Consider the following 23,211-nt stretch of genomic DNA (forward strand, 5'->3'; position numbering starts at 1 on the left):
TGAACTGAAATGATTTTAGCATATGGCTGCAATATAACAAAGAGTGAAAATTTTAAGGGGGTCTGAATACTTTCCGTACCCACTGTATATATTATAAATGAGGCACTTTTATGGATACCTGCACAAATTCAAATCCATGGAGGTCATGCTCAGTTGATTTTTAATTGTCATACAGTAGATACAAATAGCATGAAAACCACACGAACCTGTTCCCCTGGTAGGCCTGGAGGTCCTGGCTCTCCCTTCAATCCCTGTGGCCCTGATTTTCCTTTAGCTCCCTGGTCTGCTGGAGGCCCAGCTTGTCCTACTAAACCCTGCCATACAAACATTACAAAATTACATTTTCACTACAACATGGCAATGGCAATTTAACAAAACTACAATGCTGCTAATATAGACCCTCACAAACACACACGGGATGCATGTATACAATCTGGAGAGGTGTAGACTGTGAGGAAAACTTCAGTACAATAGATGAAATATTTATTTGAATGCAGTAATTTGCTAAGAAAATTGTACAACTTCCTGACAGACGAGGACACTTACAGGTGGTCCCAGCCTCCCTGCGTCTCCTCTGACACCACGTGCTCCCTTTATTCCCTATGAACAAGACCATAGAGAGTAAAATGGACGGCTTTCCACAGACATGCTGTATGTATAGTGTCGTCCAAACTGCCAAATGAAACTGGAGTTTACCTGAGGGCCACCAGACCCTGGAGGTCCATTAATTCCTAATGGCCCAGACTCTCCCTGGATGAATGGATGAAAACCTTTTAATGTTTTTCCACTGACATTTCTTCTATATTTAAATGATTAGATTCAGGCAGAGCACTGCAGGTGATGTATAAAAAAGAAGATGTATTACAAAGAGTAATATGTGTTCCTTGCAGGAGGTGGTGGTGGGGTCCGTCCAATTAGGTGATTACTGAGATTATAATGTTTGCCACAGTGAAAGCCTGGAGTACCTGTCAAACTGACAAGGTTACTCTTGGAAAGTTTTTTCTTATACTTGGGTAGAATGATTCTTTTTCCACTTTAAACAAGAGGTAAATATGCAGAGTAAGTTAGAAACACAACAGACACACTGTAACTGCACGAAAATTTTGCCTTGTAGCCTGCTGTTTTTAAGTACATGTGAAAATTAAGTTGTCTTTTTTTTATAAATACAATTTACTCAGTTTGAAACACACCTGTGGCTGTGCTCCCTAAACCCAGACCCAAATGGAAAAAAGAAAAAAACAGAATTATTTCTTCACAGTTGTATGCCTCTGTCAACAAGTCAAATCCACAGGAATGACACAGAAATGAAGTCACTGTGACCCTGGCCTTCGATCACCAAAGTTTGATCAGTTCATCCTTGAGTGTGAAACTGTGGCAGTGCACGGGGCAGAGCTAGCTTCCAGGAGCTAGAAGCATCCTGGCTACTGCTTCAGGGCTCAGGTACGGTAGTGGTAGGTTCAGTGACAGCACTGAAAGTTGATTTTCCTTTGATGAAAGCCTTTGATGCTGCACTGAATGCATGTCTCCAGCCTGGGTTACTGACAATCAAACTTGATCCTTGACTTAGCTGTAAGCATGGATAAGCCACACCCTTGGTAGGGACACGAGAGAATATCGGTCACAGCCCAGGACAGTGAAATGCGTACAAGACACCCCTGCTTTGTGCCTTTCCTTCTGGGGGACAGGAGGTTCCATTGGCAGGGGGAAACACTGAATTCCCTTAGGGAATTCCTGAGATCTCATGTTCATGAGAATGAGCCGTACAATCCCAAAACATTCTCTGCCTCCAGCCACGGCTATCGCTTGTGCGTAGGCATGAAGAGGTGAAATTGATTGCAACCCAAAACAATCTTATCTTGAAATTATTTGGGCTGATTGATTGTACAGTTATTAAGAGCTTTATGAGTCTATGGCAGCACTGTGTTAAATTGGTTTTTAACCTTCTGTCCCTGAGGTCCATCTGGTCCTCGGGGTCCCTGAGAGCCTGTGGATCCCTAAAATCAGCAAACACATATTAAAATCAGTTGGAGCATGTGTGGAGACAACAATAATAATAAAAGCCAAACCCCAGATGGATCAATAAATGTCAATCACAATGATGAACTGTTCAATAAATTAATTTAAAGGCAACTCTGAACATCATCTATTCAAGAGCATCAATACATCCTAATAACAAACTCACCTGTATCCCTGCCAGACCTGCAGGTCCCATTTCACCCATCAGCCCAGGTTCACCCTGTTCAAGAGGATGTGTGTGACATCAGGAACAGTTTGTATTTGTTCTCATCTCTCTGGCTGATCAGCCCGTCCTGGTCCTGGTACCACTCTGTTATTAAAATGCAACTTGCTGCCACCATTTTGACAAGGCAGCTGGGCATGGCACATTTGACTTTTCAAAGCTTTCCAAATGAATAAATATACACAGAATAGCATTGCTCTTTCACTCTAATCTAAAGTTTTGATTAGGTCGAAGTAAAAACATATATTTCAGCTGGAATTTTTCAAGTCTCACTTTGGCCTGTCGATTGGAACTGGGAGATTCATTGTATTTCAATGGGGCCCTTCTCCCCCTTAGGTCCCCTTTGTCCATTTTCTCCAACAGTTCCCCAAGGGCCTTCTCGTCCAGATACGCCTAGAGGTCCCAACTCACCCTGCCAACAGTGATGAATGAACAGGACATACTTTAACTTACACTGCACATACACCTTCAACAAACTAAAGTGAAGAAATCCCCTTTACCTTCTCCCCTTTGGGCCCGAGATCTCCAGCTTCTCCAGGAAGCCCAACTTCACCCTGCAGAGGAGAATTTAACAGAAGCCTGGGGATGAGTGGTTGTCTTATCCCGTGTAGCACAGATTATTTTCTCCACGAGTGTCTCTGAGGGGACTTTGAACATGGACTTAACATTTTTGTTATCCATTTTGGTGTTAAAGTTTTACACTGAGAGTTTTTATCTAACACGGTGGTTAGCGCTGTCACCTCACTTCACAGTAAGAAGGTTCTGGGTTCGAGCCCGGGCCAACCTGGGGCCTCTCTTTGGGAAGTTTGCATGTTCTCCCTGTGCCTGCATGGGTTCTCTCCGGGTGCTCTGGCTTCCTCCCACAGCCCAAAGACATGCAGCTTAGGTTTATTGGTGATTCTAAATTGCCCGTTTGTGTGGTTGTTTGTCTACATGTCAGCCCTGTGATAAACTGGCAACCTGTCCAGGGTGGACCCTGCTTCTTGCCCAGTGTCTGCTGGGATTGACTCCAGATCCCTGAGTTCCCATATAAACACCAGGAAAGTGTTCATTTTAACTCTAGGGGTGATAAATTTGCTTTTACAATTTGCAGTGTGACTTTCTATTGGACTTCATAAATAGTGATAACACAAGGATGACCAGAAAATATTATAGAGCTGTGTAGCTTTTTGTTTTCAGATGCTTCAGGGTGGAGGATAAATGTACAGGCTGTGCAGCACGATTCATCAAGCTGAGTGAGGGTGCGTCTGCTGAAGGTTTCACAGAAATTACAAGCCATGCAAACTCTCTGCCAGCTCAGTGCTGAGTTAAGCACTACCACTGTCGCATCATCAGGAAAATTTAATTTCATGGTTTATGTAACAGTGATAGTGGATTAACACTTTTCAAGCCATCCTGGACTGGCTGTTTGTGTGACAAAATGAGTAAAACATGGAGGTGACGGTGATGCAATGAGGCCCTTAGGTTCTTCACTGAATTAAAGAATCTCCGGTTGAGCTGTTCTGTCACCTCCTGTATGAGACAGCAGCTGAACGTGTTTAATGTGTCAAATGAACATCATTTTTGCACCTACCTCTTTACCCATTGGTCCAGGTGGTCCCTCTAAGCCTTTTGGCCCCTCCAGTCCTCTCTCTCCTGGGGGACCTGGAAGACCAGGTTTCCCACAAGGCCCTAAGTCCCCCTGTCAAATATGACAACAAAGGTAGACAAGAAATCAGATGAGGTACACGACTGTAGGCTTTTCAATGCTAGTAAATGGTCAGGTGTCAGACAGTTATGTTCACCCAAACCTGAGGCTGCAGACTGTTACACAACAAGAAACAAAGTCAACATGGATTCTTGCTGTATAAAATAAATGTACTTTTAAGAAGCCGGTGTTGAAAACAAACAGTAATGCAAAAACTGAGGAATGTTGCTGCTGTGATCGCTGACCTGGTCTCCCTTCCGTCCAGGTGGACCCTCATTTCCTGTTTGGCCAGGCAGACCCTGATGAGCCAGAAGTCAAAACAATCATTAGTAAAATATCCTCTGTGGTCCTATTAACCAGCGGAATGCAGAAGAATAAACTAGTAAAATTTAAAATTCTCTTTGTAATGTGTAAATGTGCCATCATCTTATTTACTCTTTTTTTCCTGATGTCATATCTCAAAATATAAAAGGATTATCAGGCAGAGTTTCTTCACAAAAGATGCCTGTAGAATCCTGAATAGGTCTAAAATGTCATTTATGACATTCATGGCTCATGCTGAGTGGTAGTGATGGCAGAAACAAGGCTTTCTGAATCTTTGAATCAACTGAACCAATTGTTTCGGAAAATGGTCGGTTGTTTTGAAACATTTGAATCAGTCACGCTGGCGACATCTACCGGCCAAAAGCCTGTAAATACAATAGAAACTGTGTGACGACAATAAATGTTAGGTTCTATTTATAAATATGCGTCATATATAAGAAGGCATTTATTGCCATATACCTTCAAAATGGCTATACATTTTCAACAAAACTGTGTTTGTAGAAAGTAGGCCCATGATCTCTGATGGGGAGCGCTTGTGACTGGGGCTGTAGATTAGGGAGGGTTTAACTTTTTTGTCCCTGCTGTAGGCCCATTGTTTAAAAGCCTTTGGATACTTGGATGTGTCTTAACACTGATGATGTGTTGTTAGGAAATGCCAGATGTTGGTTACAAATGTTACATTTGACTAAATTGGGCTGCAAAATCTCAAAATGCTCGCACACAAGTGACCTTGTTCTTTTTCTTGCTCCCTCCATTATCCAAATCAACTTCTCCAAATATCACATGCATCTCTCTCTCTTCAACACAAAACTCCATAAAATCTGACCATTTTCATGGACTTTTATTGTGTTAATGGGACGTGGCACATCTGATGATCTACAAGTAACAGGAATCACCGACTGGGGATCAGCCCAAACTTTGTTATTCAGTTAGCGTAACTGTCAATTGGATCAACTGACTCAAGATCAGCAGTTGTATGTTCCATTGGCCCGTAGTGATGAACCACCAAAATATGAAACCTTTCATAAATCATTGTGAAACAATCATGTGACTTGGCCACTTTGATACAAACCCCAAAGCAGTGCTTCACAATGAAAGTGTCACAAGTGGTTCAAAGTATGTCAATATGTTGTTTTGAGTCCACCCATTTAATTTTGTGTTTTTATAACTGAATGTTTTCTGAGTATTTATTGTTCTTTAAAGCAACTTTATTCCAAACCCTTATTTTATTATGTTTACAATCAAAGGACACTTGATTAGCTAGGGTAGAGTCAGATATATTTTAGATGTAGTTTATTTCAAAAATCAGATAAATAAAAGAAACTGATTTGTTTGCTTAACAACAACATTACACCAACCTGCTGTCCATCTTGTCCTGTGGGACCAGGATCACCAGGAGAACCAGGTACACCCTGGAGGTCACAGTGCAAGTTTAAAAATTAAATATACATGAAGGTTACAAAAACAAAAAACATTGCTATTATGTGATTATTATTCCTGTGTACTGTATGTAGTGCAGTGTACCTTGGGTCCTCTCTCCCCTGCTGCTCCTAACGACCCATCAGCACCCTGTGGGCCCTGAACAGATCCAACAAACATGTTGGTCAGGTACAGCAGCTTGTACACTTTTTATGTGTTAGGTTTTTATGTTGTGACAGGTCACTGAGGTGCTCAGATACTTAAAGACTCAGTGAAAACATTTTCATCTTTTCAGACTACAGGTGAGAAAGAAAAACTGCAGTCAGATACTGGGATGCCTGCTGGGCCCTGTGGCCCCTGGAGTCCTGGTGGCCCTATGCTTCCCCTGGGTCCAGGTTTTCCAGTTGCCCCATCAGGTCCTGGGACACCTGGAGGGCCCTAGAAATTACACACCAACTGTTAGAATAAAGCTCAATCTTTAAATGCTTATTACATGTCAGAATAATGTAAATAGATTTGATTTAACTTGAATGTCACAAGTGAGTTTCAAGATAATTCAGACTCTCCTGAGGGTAAATTCAAGAGTCATTGTGTCATTCCTGTGTGAAGTTTGTCGGTGACATTCAGTCAATTTTACGAGGCAACTGACAGATGGATTGGACATGCATGTAAGTGCACGTGCAAACAAATAAATCAGTGGCACATGTTGTGGAAAATCTGATTTATTACTTTGTATGTCATAATAAAATCACACCGACAGACTATAGATTATATTCACACAACGTTGATGAAGTTGAAATAAATCAGTCACTTAAAATACAGCTTTCAGGCATTATGTTAACATGCTATCTTACTGTATGTACATTACTTGTGTGTGTGTGCTCATCTACAATAATAAGGCACCTTGTTATGTCAAATATTTCAAGTTGATATTAGAGAACACAGGAGAAGTTTGACTCCCTCAAGATGAAGCTACAGCAGGGAGACAGATGTGATTAGTTTTATCTCCTGCTTGATTGATTGCACTTCTGTGACTTGCTCTTATCATCTTTGCATCAAGCTTAGCTACTCTATGGGATGTTCTAATTGGCTTTGAGAGAGCAGCAGCAAAATGTAGACAAGCATGACTTGGGGCCGACTCTCTTGGATACTCGCTGAGGGAGTTTGAGATGATTGGTTCAGGGACTGTGAGAGACAAATTGACACTGATGTTTTCTCATAGGTTAAGTAATTATGTTTTCTATCTTTCACTGTGTGTGAGGCATGAGTGTAATCCTAATTCAAAGGAACTTCATGAATATGTTAAGTCTTATTTGTTGATGTGGGAATATGCATGAACTTTTTATGTGCACTGAAACTTGTAACTTTCATCCTCCGGACAGGTAAGCAGCTCCAGAACAAATCCTGGTGATGTCTGAACCTGGCTGATAGATAATTACAAGCACACCATCCTGCTGTGAGCATCCTCTCTCTTTATGATGAGTCACATTACCAAGCCAAAGCAAAAACAAAGGGACCATCTATGTGCATCCAGTTGCAGTGAAATGCCACTTAAATCCACATGCAAAGCTCTGTAACATGCAATGGTGTGTCACTGTGTAATGGCAGTCCTGTGAACCTGATATGCATCTGCCCAACTTCAAACTGTAACTTACTGGTGGGCCCTGTATCCCTTTGGGCCCTTTGCCTCCAGGTCGACCCTGTGAAAAACAACACAATTTCCACTTACAGTGTGTTGCTTGTTGATTGGGAAACTTCATTAGTAAATGAGTGATTAACCTGATGTACAGCTTTTAGGTGTCTACTAATCTTTAACGCTAGCCCTGAGGGACTGTACGCTATACCATTTCTGACATAATACACTACCAAATAGTCCCATAAACAGCAATGAATACATTTCCACCAAACTCTTGTGAGCAGCTGCCATGACCCCAAACTTCCGCATACTTCCTGAGTTTTAGTGTTCAATGCGAGCACCACTGTTCAGAATCCCAATAAAAAGCTACAATGAGTATAAAGCTAATGATAAAGCTAGCTTAAAAAGCTCAAAGCAGAGAGAATGTTTTCCAAAAGAACAAACATACAATACCATTTGGCAACAGGTGTATTAGTCTACATGTGCATCAATGATCTGTGAACAGCACTAAACCTGTACTGTTGTTTATGTTTTGAGCATCAATGGAAGAGGAGATAAATTATCTGCAAATGTTTGCTAACTTGTATGTACAATATTATACATTATGCTTCCTGTGCTGGTTTTACCAAATGAATTTCCACTGCAGGTAGTGCTGTCATGATTACAGTTTAAGTCCATCAGCAATGTGTGGGTGAAGCTAAATATTTATTATTTTGGAGCTGGGGCAAAAACTCTGTGCTTAAAGATTTCTCTCACCTGAGGTCCCCAGGGTCCCTTTTCTCCAGGAGGACCTGAGGCACCCTGAAAAAGAAATACGAAGACAAAACATGTTAATCACAACCACAGCTCACTTCTATCAGAGCAAAGAAGACAAAGCACATCCAGACTGATTATTTAAGCTCTAAAAATATCATAACTTGCATTCTTGTCTTTCAACATTGTGACAATTGCTGTGTAAGAAAAATATATATTATTGGTCAAGGAACACAATGACATGAGAAATAACACAATCTAGTAAAGAAGTGATGATTCAAATGAACCACAAACAGCAGCAAAATGTCTGTTTGCAATGTAACTAAAGGGGATTTATACTGTATGCTATTTACTTTATATGCACCTGGATACTTTGAAATTTATATAGGCTACGATGTAATGTACCCTGTGGAGAATTCCTGGAAACAAACACATCTCTCTTATCTCTTGGTGCTGCATTAAGTGTAATCCAGTCGGTATATCAGTTTGTTGTGCTGAACATAAACTTCCAGCTGACTACATTAAATGACTTTTCGGCTTATAAGGATAATATTATTGTTGATTGCTTAGGATTCAGTGAGGTCTAATTGATGAATATCAGATCAAGTCAGAATTACTGTCTGGTCCAGGGCCTTTATGAATCTTCTGCTGAGTTCTTTAACTGGGTTTCTGCTCATCAAGTGAATTTAAGACCTTTTTTTGGGGCCACAACCAAAAATTATGAACAATGAGACAAACAAACAAAAAAACTGTTGAGTATTCATTCTGTAAATGAATACATTGCTTTACAAGCAATTCTTGGGCTTCTTTTTTAGTATGAAGTCCACAGCACTCCAGTTTTTAATGCTCGATTGATCCAGGGTTGCTAACTAGTGTAGCTGGAGTTGGTGCAGGGAGGGTCACACAGGGGCTAGGCTTTGATAACACTCTTTTCAACTGCATTTAACTAGGAATTAAACTAGACTTGTAAATCCCCCTGACAACCAACTGTGAAGATGCATTATATGGAAGGCATTGTTAAACTCATGCCATCATTCAGCACTAGTTTTTCTACTGCATTGCCAAAAACTGTATTGTATGGCTGGTACTTTGCTTGTTTATAGAGGATTTCTCCTGTCGCTGTCTGGATTGCAGGGGGCAAGCTCGAGGACCGGGACCGACAAGACTTGTTTGTGCTCTATTATATTTCACTCTGCCATTAAATTTGCCACCAGTGCCCCCTGCAAAATCAATCACTGTGACCTGCTGGTAGTTGATGCACACCTGCTGCACACATCACTGGTCTATTTATCAAACCCTCCTTGGTGTGGTCCCATCATAACTACTGTCTTAATCAAGTCCTCTGAACAGTACTCAGTTCTCCTCTCCTATCATCCCAGGGGTCCAAACATAGGAAATAAGAAACAAAAATAAACTACAGACTTACTGCAGGCCCTGGCTTCCCAACAGGCCCAGGTAAACCTCGTAGACCTGGCTCACCCTGGTGCAGAAGAAAAAGACGTCATTGTGGCATTTTTGCTTATGGAGGGATTTTACCAGCTTTAATTGTAGGGCTTAAAATATCTTTACCTACATCATCAGAAATGTTAGTGTCTGAATATCAATATCAGTATCCTGATTCCAAGATAATCCTGCCATTTTTCAAAAAATGACTTTTCATCCTCTGGATCATTTACTTTCCTTTATGGTTCACATGTGCATCAACATGTTTAGGGTGCCCCTCCTGTTTCTTTTGGAAACCAACAAAGCTAACCTGCCACCACTCCCAAAATGCATCATCACTGTACGAGAAAGGTGACCTTACCCGTTCTCCTATGAAACCTGGAGGCCCGCGCATGCCCATGCTCCCCTGGACGCCCTGATGGTAGGAGAAACAGCAAATGAAAGAATGTCACAAAGGCTCATCCAACACCAGACAACATTTCAGATTATAAGGTATTCTGAAAAAGAAAAGTGTATTGAGTGTAACAGTTTATGTACAACACAGACTATGGGTATGATGTTTTTTTTAATCAGCATTTAAATGGGACTAATGAAAAACTAACAAAAAAATTAAGAATAAAACGGGCAAAAAATATAATGTGAAATATATAGGAGTAGTTCAGTTTTTTGAAAATATGCTTAATTGCTTTCTTGGAAATTGGATGAGAAGATCAATACTACTCTTATGCCTGTGTGTTTAATACGAAGTTAGAGCAGAACTTTTTTACCTTTGCACAGAGCCAGGTCAGGGGTTTCAGTCTATTTTAGTCTTTATGTTAAGATAAGCTAATTTTGTTCCATATTTACTACAGAGAGCAGCTGTGATGTTCTCACTAAACCGTGACTGTATGGAGGCATGAAAATCTATTAAAATCTACTTCCTCCTATGGGAAAATGGTGAGTCTAAACCTGACATGCATTCCACTTCATATTGGTTTGGTAAATGCTCAGTTCTCCAGTGAACCCATTCTAAAATTTCATATCCACCAGTTAAAAATACAGATAAGAAGTAAGACTGTGCGGTCACGTATTACAGACGGACCATGTTGTTTGTAGTGTTTAATGGGCTTAAGCGAGAATTATGAAAATCTCACAGCACTGTTTCAGGAGATTTTACCAGCTCATCTGCACACATTGCTGTTCTCAATCTTGATCATTTTGTCAATGACCCATAACCAATGCTTGAGCAAATATGTAAATTATAAATGTGCAATGATACAATACACTGTTCATGTACTGTATATACATAGTATGCTCTGAAGAAATAGTACAGGTGCATTCCCTGTATCTGCCCTGCTCAAGTATCACTTACATACATGCCTACTGAGCCCTGTGGTCCCTCCATACCTGGATTTCCCGAGAAACCCTGAGAAAACACACACAAAACACATAATGACAAAATACACACATACAGTATAACAAATACTGTATCCGCATGTGCTGATGTACTGGGGTCACGACTATGCCTGTAGACTGACCCTGTCTCCTGGGGGTGCTGGTGAGCCTGGGGGTCCTGTTTTCCCTTGTGGCCCCTATTGGATAAAAATGAAAACCTCCATCACTGAAGGGTCGAAGTACCACTGAATACAACTGTTTAGCTGTTCAGCCAATCATGTTCCACTCACCTAAACACCATTAATTGTGACTACAAAGATGCCACTGATTAAATGCACATTAAGACATTTTATGAAAAATGTTTGTTTGCTGTCTGGTCAGAGGTTTGAAAAAAGACATTTTATGAAAAAGGTTTGTTTGCTGTCTGGTCAGAGGTTTGATTAGAAGACTGCTTTCACCATGATGTTTATTTTAACTCAGTTTCTCTTAGGTCTTTAGTTTTTCAACTTGTTTTAAATACTAGTGACACAAAACAGATTTACATTCACCCAGCTGCTGTGTCTCAGGCTATACGCTGCACTGTGTGCGCTCATCTCCAACAAACTTCCACATGGCTGCCTCATCTCTGAAAACCTGTTTTATACAGCTGTTACAGTCTTTAAGCCCTCTGTCTTCCAAATGGCAAAGCCACAGAATGACAATGAAATGTACCGGAGAACCTCGCGGGCCATCTGTTCCTCTCTCTCCAGAAATTCCATGAAAACCCTGAAAAGGCAGCATAAGCAACATAAACAACAGTGCAGGTTTAGTGCTGTTCACAGATCAATGAATGCTTGCAAAGAAAACAAAAAGTCACAGATACTGAAAAGGGCCAGAGTGGAATGAGATAAAACATGACAATGCAACTGTGAAACAAACTGTTTTGTATTTCTTCCGATTAACAGATATGCATTGAGCTGTTGAACAACAGCTTTAAATGAGTTGATTCAGTATTCCACTAGTTTCCAAATCTGCTATTTAATTATTTAATGGCCATTTTATTTAATGACATTCACAAGGCTACTCCCTAAATGTCATTATGGGTAATATATTGGTAATTAAAAGTTAAGACTCTTTAACACTCTGCATTTGACTTTGTTAACTCCAGTAATTAATGCCGTGGTGGCTGTAAATTTGGTATTACAGAACCTGTCGTAAGCAACAGTACATCTGGAGTTTTTCAGTCCAGTTTTCTCAGAAGATTTAAAGTTTTAACACTAAACACAAAATATTTGGACTGGGATTGGTTTTGGCCCCTTAATTTTACTTATCGAAAATCTTAATGCTACAACATTCAGTGATATTTTGCCCATAACATTGAATGACATGTTCAACAATCACAATAGCTGCAATGTTAGTGTCTATAAGGCATTTTTAAGCATGTGTGTGACACATACATACATAACACAGTACTGTGTTTTTATTAGCTCTGATGAACTCCCACTCCTAATACTTTTAGTCGACACACCTGATACCATATGTCTAACTGGCTGTGGCAGGGTCTGTCATGTCTTGTTAAAACGTTTCTTTGGCACTTTTGCTGTTTACCTTCTCATGAATCTATAAAATCCTCCATAATTTGATCTGAGGCCATCTTGTAAAACTCTAATAATGAGCTTGCATTCAGCTGAACCGTGCTGCCTGTGGTAAAGAGCCAATCTGGAATGATGATGTCATGAATCGAGCATCAAAGTCATCCTGCAGCTAAAAGCGTTACCGTCTGTCCTTTACTGCCGACTCTTCCAGCTGCACCCAAGAGACCCTGAGGACAGAGAAAATACCAACAATGCAGTTTTCTTCCCTGCAGCTGACAGAGGCAAAGAAACAAAACCTACAAACAAAAACAACCAAGGTATCAACTCAGCATCTGATTCAGTCTTTTATCATATGTTGCTACACATTTTCTCAAAAGTGACAGACATACTGTAAGATTCATCATGAAGGTGAAGCCTTTTTCAGCTTTGCCTTCTGTTAGAATCAAATTTGACAAACAAGTAATGTGCTTTCTTTCATCCTCAGATGAAACACTGTGATAAATAAAGGAAACAGAGAGATCCAGCATGAACTCTGCACCATGGCAGCTCACCACTTACTACAACCGCACAAAGACTGCCTCCCACTGTCTAAACCAACAATTACAACACAAAGGTAACATTTCAACTGCAGAGTCAGTGTTGATATTTTTAGGAAACTTTCACATTTTAGTTTATCAATCCTTAAAACCTGCAACCAACAGCTTTATAACTGTGTATTCAGAGAAGCATTTTTAAAGCAGGCGTATGATTATGTGCATTGTCTGTCAATCATCACCGGATTTAGTAACGTACCTTCTAAAAGACAAGACTGGGACTAAAACCAGGTAATGAATTGTATGTGAAATAAGGTCAAATAAGTAAATAAATAAAATGATTCACAGAAAAATAAATGCAGATACAGGAGGGTGGCAGGAAGTAGACCACACACACACACACACACACACACACACACACACACACACACACACACACAGAACAGTATTAACAGGTGATGGGATTGAAATATGATAGAGAATGGGAACCTGTGTACCAGGCTTTCCTTCTACTCCCTGTGGTCCAGGTATGCCCGGAAAACCCTGGGATGTATTGAACAAAAACACACAGACACACAAAAAAACACTGTTTATATTAAGTCTTTTTCTGTATTAGATATTTTCAAAAAGTGGCCATTTTAAAATAAAAAATCTGAGAAGTCAGAACAGTTGAGTACAGAGGGCAGTTTCAGATTTATCTAGAACAGTCTGAGTTTATGTCAGCATAAACTCAAATCATTTCAAATCATTTTTGGCAGGCTTGACAGGAAAGTTTACCAATGGGCCTGTCTGACCAGTGTGGCCCCTCTGTCCAGTCCGACCCTGGAGAAAAGAGAGAGAAGATGACATCAATAGAAAATAAACACACACTGCACAGACAGTCACCAACAAGAAGCTGTTTCTGTAAACTACATTTCACTATATTATTTTCTCTTTTTTATCTCTAAGACTGCCATCAGAGATATTTCCTTACATTTTGAGCTCCTGACTGCTACTGCTTTTAATTCACACTACCGCTACAGTAGTGTGAATTAAAAGCAGTAGATAAGATAATCCTTTATTGGCATTGTAACATGTACAATGAAATTTTAGAGTGACCTCCAGTCGGTACAGCAATAAAAAAAAACATAACATATGAAATAAGACCACATAAAAAAACAAACAATAAATATTAAAATAATTTAACAAATAAAAATAACAAATTATTCAACTGAACAAAAGACAACTTAGGTAAACACAGAACAATACACTTCACAGATAATTTTGCGATATATAGCAGATTCCAACAGTTATATTTAGAAACTAAAATGCTTGTATGGAAATATACAGCTACATTATTGTGAAATGATTTGTTATCATCTCTAATCAGGTGGACATTACTACATGCATTTCTAAGGAAGGTTTTAGGAAAGAAAATACAAAGCATTTAGAATCTGTCAGGGTAAAACTTAACTGAAGGAATAAAGATCAACTAGCTAAGATGAACTAAGACTCGTGGAAAACATATTAGGCCAGCAGTCTCTCGAATGATGAGGGCCCGCAGGTTGGCTTCACGGTTGATGAAGCCCATGGTGTTGAGCTGGTTGAGCTGCTGCTGGAAACAAACCTCCGGTATCTGAAGCTGTACGGAAGGAGATGATGCAGGGAGTCAGATAGTACTTATTTATAGAGGTGGATCTTTAAGATTGTGATTACAGCCTTTCTTTGGTGAGTGGGATAATTTCACCCAATACTTCTGTATACCTATACCTGCTGATGTTGATACATTTGTTTTTCCTTCAGTTTATATGCTTGAACTGGTATTAATTTCTTTCACAACACCTACTTCAACTGACACAGTGCTTGAAAACCAACCAATACTCATCTTAAACTGACACTTCATCTTTCTTCAGTGATAGTTTTTTAGCACTTCCATTGTAAAGGACATTTCAGCTTCTTTGAGAAACCATTTTCCACTGCCTCTTCACATGTAACAGTTTCCAGTACTGCATCTGTTTCAAATGTTTCAACTGCAAATTTTAAGGATTTATCAACTTTTAAACTGGACACCAAAAACAAGAACAATGGTGGATTATCAACTGGGCAAAGGTGGCATCTGCACATTTTTTTAAAGAAGGTGCAGTTTCACTGTGTGGTAGTAGTTTTTGGTAACTGGATTAATTGCAAATGTATGTGGAAATCTGCATCAGTTACTATAAATAACAGCTGGATCCTGCTCTATTAAATATTTTTTGTTGTGGCCCTATTTTGAAGAAGAGTGCTCGCATGATGCCTTTTCCTAGATAAAGTTGTGTTTCATTATCTTACCACAATGTGACATAGAAAACCTAGAGGTAATTAGCCTTCCCGTGTAGCTGTACTGGTTGCTTCTTTAATATTTGTGAAAAATATAACTAATGAGACTGTCATCTATTGTGTGTACTTGATGTCACCCTAAACTTAAAAGGAAGCAACAAATGCCAGGTTGCAAACCTTTTGCCCCAACCAATCAAGTTAATCCAGCCACGCACAAAAGAGGTTGGTAACACTAGTTCTTCCTCTCTCCTCCCCCTCCTCTCCTGTTACTTGATGTACTTTTTTTTCTCTTCTCTGTTCACCCTCCCCAGATGGTTGAAGCAGATGTCTGCCCACCAAGAGCCTGGTTCTGTCAGAGGTTTCTTCTGTTAAAGGGAATTTTTCCTGAAGTGGACGTCCAATATCAGCACCATCAACAAGAAGGCACAGAAGAGGATGTACCTTCTGTATCAGTTCAGGAAGTTCAACCTACCCCAGAAGCTGCTGATACAGTTCTATAGAGGCATCACTGAGTCTGTTCTCAGCTCTTCCATCACTGTGTGGTTTGGCAATCAAAGAGGACAGGAACAGACTCCAACAGACATTCAGGACTGCAGAAAGAACCATCGGTGCCAGGCTACCCTGCATGGAGCACCTGTACACCTCACAGGTCAAAAGGAGGGCGGAGAAGATTTCTGGAGACCCCTCACACCCTGTACACAAACTGTTTGACCTTCTCCCCTCTGGACAGTGCTACAGGTTCACTGTAAGCCAAAACAACCAGACACAAGGACAGTTTCTTCTCCTGGGCCGTCACTCTGATGGACACTTAACCCATGCTTATGTGTATAACAAGATGCAGCGAACAATACAGTAATTATTTTAAAAACTGAATAGCTAATTTTTAAAATCTTGTATATGTGTGCATATTATCTGGTTTTTATTTGATTTTTATTCTGTTTATTTGTGAGCATCAGGAGCCATTGTGTTTTAATAATACTTGGCAATAAAGTTTGTTTGTTTGATTGATTGATTGACATAGACATATGTGATACTAACTAACTTAATGAATAAATCACCCCAGCACATACAGTTTGTATAGGACACAAGGGAGACACTGGCTTTAACTGTTGTTCAGAGTATAAACCCCCTGTCTGTAATTTTAATTGTCTGCTAACTTCTTTATCTGTACTAGCTGTATGATATAGGTGGAGCTGCTATGTAAAACAGATTCAAAACATGTAAATACTGTGTATGCCACACAATCACCAGGTGCACCTGACTGTATTTATTAATGCTGTCTCCTTCGTGAATACATACGGTCAACGGCGTCTTCGGATATATGAAGCCACAGGTCGAGGAAAACTGTGGAAACATTGACCATACTTGTGTCTACAGCTTCAGGGTTTGTGGTAAACTCCCCACCTGACGGCACTTTTACTTAACTTGGAGAGATATCTACTAAACGGAGATTCGGAGGACCTTATGTAACGTTTCCATTATCATCGTCATGGCAAAAGATTTTTAGGTAAGTATCCCAAAGGCTTATATTTATCGGTCGCTTTTGACCCTCTCCAAGTAATTGATCTAAGTACATTTGATTATTAATCAGCAATAAAACATCAGAAAGTATACGTTTATACTATTGTAGAGTAGCCTACAGGTAAAGTAAATAACACCTACCTATATTGGCCACATTGGCAGAAAATCTTATCACGCGACCCAATCGTCTACAATATGCAGTATGGGAGCTGTAGTTTCTAGTACTAGATTGTTCTGCATTTAAATAAACATGTTCTACAATAGAACTACAAGTCCCAGAGTTTCGCGGGAGGCAGAGCATGATTAACGCATGTAGGCAGACCATGGCGTTGTACAGGTCTGTGTGACAGGTTAGCATTAGAAAAACACCTCCGGACAGACGCGTCTGCGCACTGTAATCTGCTGCCAGCCACGGCAGTGTGAGAAATAAGGATGGGGTCTCGAATCAAGTAAGAATGTTTGTCCGCTGCTTTGCTGGAGGCTGTTAGTAGTTTGCTGCTCTGTTAGCTTTGTTCCAGTGAGTCACTGGAAGATACATTATAGTGCCAGGCCCTGACTTGTTGCGACACCGGTTAAAACACTGGCACTGTACTGTTCTGAATTAAAAAACTGTGTATTTTAAATGTAAACCTTTATATGGTTTTGAAGTATACTAGTCATTTACATGTTGATAAAACATTCGGGCACAGGTTGAGACAGATAGGGCTAACATTAGTAGTGATTTAGGAGCATAGTTCTGTAGCATTAGGCTGCGCATAGCTAGTGTAAACATGACAACTGTGACCGATTTCCATCTTAAACTGGGCGCTAGTTTCCACTTTTCAGTACAGAAATGCTGGCCTTTGGCAGATGTATTTGTGTTTACCTGTAGCCCAACTCAACTCCTCTGACATGATATAAATACTGTAGGGCTACGGCTAATCTGTTATTAGTGTTAAACACAAAATAAACAAAGTCATTTTGGTCTTGTTTTTGTGTCACGTTATCGTGTATACACAAGAGATTACTCAGGGTTTGAGTTACAATTGTTGTAGTAATATTAATGTCACTTTTGCACCATCACAATAGTACAATTTAATAAAGATGCATTGATCTTTATGAAGCTGTGAACTTGGCTTCACAAGGACAGTAATACTACTACTAATAATAATAATAATAACACTAAGTTGTCAAAATCTTGTTAGTAATATAATTTTTGCACATTGCAGACAAGACATTTTCAGAATCAGCATATCGTGGACGACTATGGCAAGGTCCCAAACTTGTGTGGGACATCTTGCTCATTAACAAATGTGTTTCATAAAACTGATTTTGTTGTTGGTAAACACCCCAGTGTTTTATTCTTTAACATCAGTGTGGCAGTTATTGGATTAGCATAAGATGTATTATGATGAAATGTCACAGTTTATGCAGCCAGTCTATGTTAACTATGACTTTCTTCAAGGATAAGGCCAGTGATTTTCTGTGTCTTGGTTATTTTCCGTAAATTCTGTACAGAGACTAAAGAATTTTGTGTACTCAGTGTAATGTCTGTAAATTAGGCTGTCCACCTGTGCTGTAGACCTCCAGTGTTGTCCAGAAACTGTTGAACACACACGAGCGAGCCACCTGCACTCAGTGACATGCTTCTTTCTCATGAACAATGTGATACCTATCTTTTTTACAAAGATCACCAAAGGTTACTTTAACAGGCAAATAATAAAGTACTAAAAAGTCAACTGGTCAAACAGTCGAGAGGTCTGTCAGTCAACTGAGACTCTTCTAGTTGAACCTTTGTTTTATTAAATTTTATTTTTTTGTCGGCAAGTGTGCATTACAATAGAAGGCAGTGCCGACCTCCATTATGTTTTCATATTCTCCTTATTTTGGCGCACCAAGAACCAATTTGCTCAATTCTTCCCTCTGGGAGGAATATCCATTTCAGTGATGACACTGTAAAATGTACGGATGTGGGTCCAGTGACACTATTTAGCAAATTGCTGCCCAGAAAAAGGAGAAAAATATAACAAAATTTACTAGGACAAGACACACAAAGGTGAGAGTTGTACTTTATTAAAAGTGTTTTTCAAACATTATTGTCTGCTTATACAAGAGAAAAGACTAACAGTTTTGACTGGTTTTGCAATTTTGCATTGGTTCAGTTTACCCACCTTTGTTATGTTTCTGCAAAATACCTCCATCTGAGAAGGACTAGGAAGCTAACAAAAATGTGGTGGGAAAACATTTCAATGATGAATTATAATTCAGAGGAGGCATCAGTATACAGTCATGGCCAAAAATATCGGCACCCCTGCATTTCTGTCAGGTTACACACCTCTTCTCCCAGAAAATTGTTGCAATCACAAATTCTTTGGTATTCTCATGTTTATTTCTTTTGTTTATATTGGAACAGCACAAAAAGCTGAAGAAAAAAAGCCAAATCTCATCCATTCCACACAGAACTCCAAAAATGGACTGGACAGAATTATTGACACACTCAACTTAACAATCAATCACTTCCTGTAACCATCAGTGAGTTTCTTCCACCTCTCTACTGGAATTATGGACCACTCTTCTATTGGCAACTGCTCCAGGTCTCTCAGATTTAAAGGGCTCATTCTCCCAGCTTCTCTCCAGAGGAGCTCTATGGGATTTTGATCTGGACTCTTTGCTGGCCACTCTCCAGAGATTACCAAAGCATTTGTGATTGTAACAGTTTTTTGGGAGAAGTGGACAGAAATGCAGGATTGCCAATATGTTTGGCCATGACTGTATAGTCTTATGTTCTGTAGTAGTGCAGTTTGGCACATATAAAACATAATAACAGGTGCTGCATAACTGAAAAAAGAAGCTCAAACTAGGCTATAACCATGTCTCAACAGAAATACAAGTATGCTGCTTGTCTCATTATTCAAACAAATCCAGTTTAATTAGGTCTCAGTTTCAATCTTGCATCATATGCAGCTGTCTTTATTGATTTTTAAATGCTCAGAAAAAGGTTCATGTCACTCCTATGCGTTTGAATACAGATGTTAATGTGGTCAGTCATCACTGAAATTTATGCTAGTTGATTTTCTCATAGTCTAGGACATACAGTATATAAAAAAGAACAAATAGTCACACAGACAGTTGACCGACAAATGTCCTAGCCAGTTACAGCCCTGTTCAACAGATATACTTCCCAAAAGACCTCTGGCCAACTGACCAGTGTCCTGTGCTCACTGTCTGAATATGACAACAGGGTTACATCCCAAGTCTCTTACATGATCTTTCCTCGACCTGGAGTTGCTCTGATTCTGATACTCTTGACCTGATCTGTGCCTCACCACAGTTTAGTTTAGTTTTTACAGAGAGTTCCTTCAACTTCATGACTTGGTGTTTGTCCTGACATGCAGTGTGAACTGTGGGGTCTTATACACATACTACTTATGTGTATGCACATGCGATGATCAGTGTAAACAGAATACACCTGACCACAGTTTGGAGTGTCACAGAAAAGGCTCTGAATAATTTTTGTAAATGAGAGATTCAGTTAAAGCACTTACAGCACATGAGTGAAACAGCATGGTATTAATAGTAGGCAAGTCTGCAAATTTTAGATTGAAACAATTTTGGACTATGCATAGAACAGGCTAATGAACTGTCTTCTGTTCCAGGGAGAGTCCGGAGTCCACTTTTGAGATGTATCTCGAGGTAGCCCAACCAGGTACACACAGTTCTGGTAAGTCTGTGAAGGCTGGAGGGACAGTTAATCCTGGACTACGTGCATCTTTATTACACTGATTGTAAGAAATGAACACAGCAGAAGTGATGTGAGAAATGATGGCTGAGGTGTTGCATCTTCATACTACAAAAATTGAGGATGAGCGTGTTACAAATGAAAATTGTATCATTACTGAAACCTATGAAGCTTTTATGTTTAAAAGGTTGTAACAGCTGATATCGTATTTACCATGTGAGGATTTACACAATGAGCAGGTTATGGATCATGTCTGAGAGCTGCACATTTACTCAGAAAGCAGAGTAATCCGATTTGATCACAGACTAATGCAATTTGGAGATCATATTTTCTCAGGTATGAGCAAGACACATGGTGGGCCTGGTGATGCTAAGAAAAGACAACAGTGTGCTTGAAATATGACTGCAGTATCTTCACTTCTAAGGGCTACCAGTGTTTTTATTCAAGCCATTTATGAGATCCTTGTAGAAGCCAGAGTTCAGCTCTGTTCACAGCTTCTTTGGTTTTATCTGTGGCAAAGCAGCCTGCAGAACTTCATGACAAAAGAGCTTATAATTTCAGCACTTTTTAAGACAAACATAGTATTGTTTCATTGAGGTGTAGAGCTAACAGTACTTTCCAGCCACATCTGTGTACTCTGGACTTGGCCATATGGATGCTGACATGCATGAGTTGTTGTGGAAAGTGAACTATTTGACAGTGGCAAACATAGAATTCTTGGTTTTGAGTTAATTTGCCAAAGCACCTGTGAAAAACTGTAGAAAGGTACTCATTGTTTATGTGATGTAGTTAAATGACACTATAGTGGGAGTTATAACAGTGTCTCTGGGCTGTTGCGTCATTAATGGCACAACCTTTTTGTGTTACTGTGTCGCAATTAGGTTAACACATTTCCACATGTGTGGAAAGACCCAGTAAACCCAGTTTCTCAGTTGATTCATTATAAGTGGTCACATGTCAAAATGGTTGGGAAGAGCAGGCTTAAAGCTAAATGAAAAATGGTGGTTCATCTCATCTCTTCATCTGTGTCTGAGGCTTTTTTTAATGCTGTACATGACTAATTTCCTGGGTACCGAGGAGAGGCTTTCGGCTGTGTTTCTAAGAACTTCTTCCTGTTGGAGTCTTGTGCCTCTCATCATTTCCTGTTCAGTTTTAAAAGTGCTATATCCATCTTTGTGACACACTATGGTTTTATATATGTCAGCAAAAATCTGATGTTACTCCGACAGCATGAGCATTAAAATCTAGTTTTGATGTGGAGAAGGGAACAGTTCTTGTATTTCTAAAAAATCCTTTTGTTTGCAAAGACTCTGACATGAGGCATCGGTGTGACACTCAGCATTTTGCAGTGAAATGGGTCATCTGGGACATCTTAGGCAATAGACACGATGTGATTTAGCAGAAATCTATATTGAAGGCAGAGTTTGCTAAAATAGGTGTTATTTGTTATAATTAAATAAGTTGTATCATCCATAATATTTCCATGTGAATTCTGCCATCCTGGCAAACATTTGGCCAGAAATAGAGTATGTGTACATTACAACAAACATGTGACAGTTAGTTAGATTTGTGATTATAAAACCTTGAGCATTAATCTGCCTCCACTCCTCTTGGATGGCTTTACTCCAAATACTGGATTTTTCATACTGATAGAGATATTTGGATGTTTAAAAAAATCAATAGATCAGCCCCAATCTAAAAATGTATACACAGGTTTCTGTGATTTGTTTTAATTGAAACGGTTCAGATAAGATAGATAAGATAATCCTTTATTGTCATTGTAACACATACCATGAAATTTTAGAGTGACCTCCAGTCGGTACAGCAATAGAAAAAAACACAACATATGAAATAAGACCATATAAAAAAGATAACCACTAAAGAAACGAAATAAACAACAGACCACTCACGCCCCCCCCTCACACACACAGGCATATTATATTTTAGCAGCATTGAGTGTGGTAACTGCTGTTCGGTAAAGACTATTCCTGAATCTAGTGGTCCTTGATTTGATTGCTCTGAACCGTCAAGTTCAAAGAGTGAACGTCCTGGGTGTGAAGTGTCCTTAATGATGATCTGGGCTTTTTTGAGGCAGCGGGAACTGTGTAGTTCTTCCAGAGGTGAGGAGAGGGCAGCCGACGATGTCCTGGGCCGTATTAATGACCCTCTGGAGCATTTTCCTCTGAGCCACTGTGCTGCTGCTATACCATACACATATTCAGTAGTATTATACCTTGATCCCTCTGTCTCCTGGTCTGCCGTTACGTCCATCTGGTCCCCTGTTCCCCTTTAAAGAGGATCAAATATTAATGAATGTGGCAAGAATCAATATCCAGTTGTATTTATTGTGTTCATTTGTGACTTGTCATCTTCTTCAAACTACATTTAGATACACTTTTGTCCATAACAACAATTAAATAAATTGGACGTTCTTGGTTTTTAAAATGGGTGAATTGATGTGGACATTAATACTTAGTTGTAATGTTAGAAAACTTACCAAAATAAATGGCTAGAGATTTACTTTTAATCACCATTAAAATAATCTTTGCTAATAAATATCATAACAGGTGAATTCCATAGATCAGAAAAGGTGATTAATTACACTGGATGTTTTAAGAGGCAGCCACTGAACATCCCTGTTCACTTCATTTTAGAATAAAAGATAGAAATCTGGAAACCCCTCAAAAATATACGA

The 23,211-nt window shown here is 39.5% G+C and overlaps 2 protein-coding genes across 2 annotated transcripts in view; both read right to left on the minus strand.

Moving 5' to 3' along the window:
• LOC109968686 (collagen alpha-1(I) chain-like) overlaps nucleotides 1–2,231 on the minus strand; it is a 9,479-nt gene extending 7,248 nt beyond the window's left edge. Inside the window, exons 1-5 of the mRNA XM_020615144.1 lie at nucleotides 2,183–2,231; nucleotides 1,941–1,994; nucleotides 697–750; nucleotides 547–600; nucleotides 207–314 (exon numbers count right to left, since the gene is read on the minus strand). Coding sequence (XP_020470800.1) covers nucleotides 207–314; nucleotides 547–600; nucleotides 697–750; nucleotides 1,941–1,994; nucleotides 2,183–2,221 — 309 coding nt within the window. The 5' untranslated portion in view covers nucleotides 2,222–2,231. The remainder of the gene's footprint in view (nucleotides 1–206; nucleotides 315–546; nucleotides 601–696; nucleotides 751–1,940; nucleotides 1,995–2,182) is intronic.
• A 309-nt stretch (nucleotides 2,232–2,540) lies between these two features.
• The window catches only part of LOC109968687 (collagen alpha-1(I) chain), an 84,556-nt gene continuing 63,885 nt past the window's right edge, over nucleotides 2,541–23,211 (minus strand). Inside the window, exons 28-45 of the mRNA XM_020615145.1 lie at nucleotides 22,750–22,803; nucleotides 13,760–13,804; nucleotides 13,422–13,525; nucleotides 12,632–12,721; nucleotides 11,587–11,640; nucleotides 11,019–11,072; nucleotides 10,888–10,906; nucleotides 9,863–9,916; nucleotides 9,485–9,538; nucleotides 8,062–8,106; nucleotides 7,325–7,369; nucleotides 6,000–6,107; nucleotides 5,775–5,828; nucleotides 5,609–5,662; nucleotides 4,172–4,225; nucleotides 3,813–3,920; nucleotides 2,740–2,793; nucleotides 2,541–2,651 (exon numbers count right to left, since the gene is read on the minus strand). Of these exons, the coding sequence (XP_020470801.1) occupies nucleotides 2,541–2,651; nucleotides 2,740–2,793; nucleotides 3,813–3,920; nucleotides 4,172–4,225; nucleotides 5,609–5,662; nucleotides 5,775–5,828; nucleotides 6,000–6,107; nucleotides 7,325–7,369; nucleotides 8,062–8,106; nucleotides 9,485–9,538; nucleotides 9,863–9,916; nucleotides 10,888–10,906; nucleotides 11,019–11,072; nucleotides 11,587–11,640; nucleotides 12,632–12,721; nucleotides 13,422–13,525; nucleotides 13,760–13,804; nucleotides 22,750–22,803 (1,161 nt within the window). The remainder of the gene's footprint in view (nucleotides 2,652–2,739; nucleotides 2,794–3,812; nucleotides 3,921–4,171; nucleotides 4,226–5,608; nucleotides 5,663–5,774; nucleotides 5,829–5,999; nucleotides 6,108–7,324; nucleotides 7,370–8,061; nucleotides 8,107–9,484; nucleotides 9,539–9,862; nucleotides 9,917–10,887; nucleotides 10,907–11,018; nucleotides 11,073–11,586; nucleotides 11,641–12,631; nucleotides 12,722–13,421; nucleotides 13,526–13,759; nucleotides 13,805–22,749; nucleotides 22,804–23,211) is intronic.

Source organism: Monopterus albus, unplaced genomic scaffold, assembly GCF_001952655.1.
Source record: "Monopterus albus unplaced genomic scaffold, M_albus_1.0 scaffold158.1, whole genome shotgun sequence".
NCBI classification, from domain to species: domain Eukaryota; kingdom Metazoa; phylum Chordata; class Actinopteri; order Synbranchiformes; family Synbranchidae; genus Monopterus; species Monopterus albus.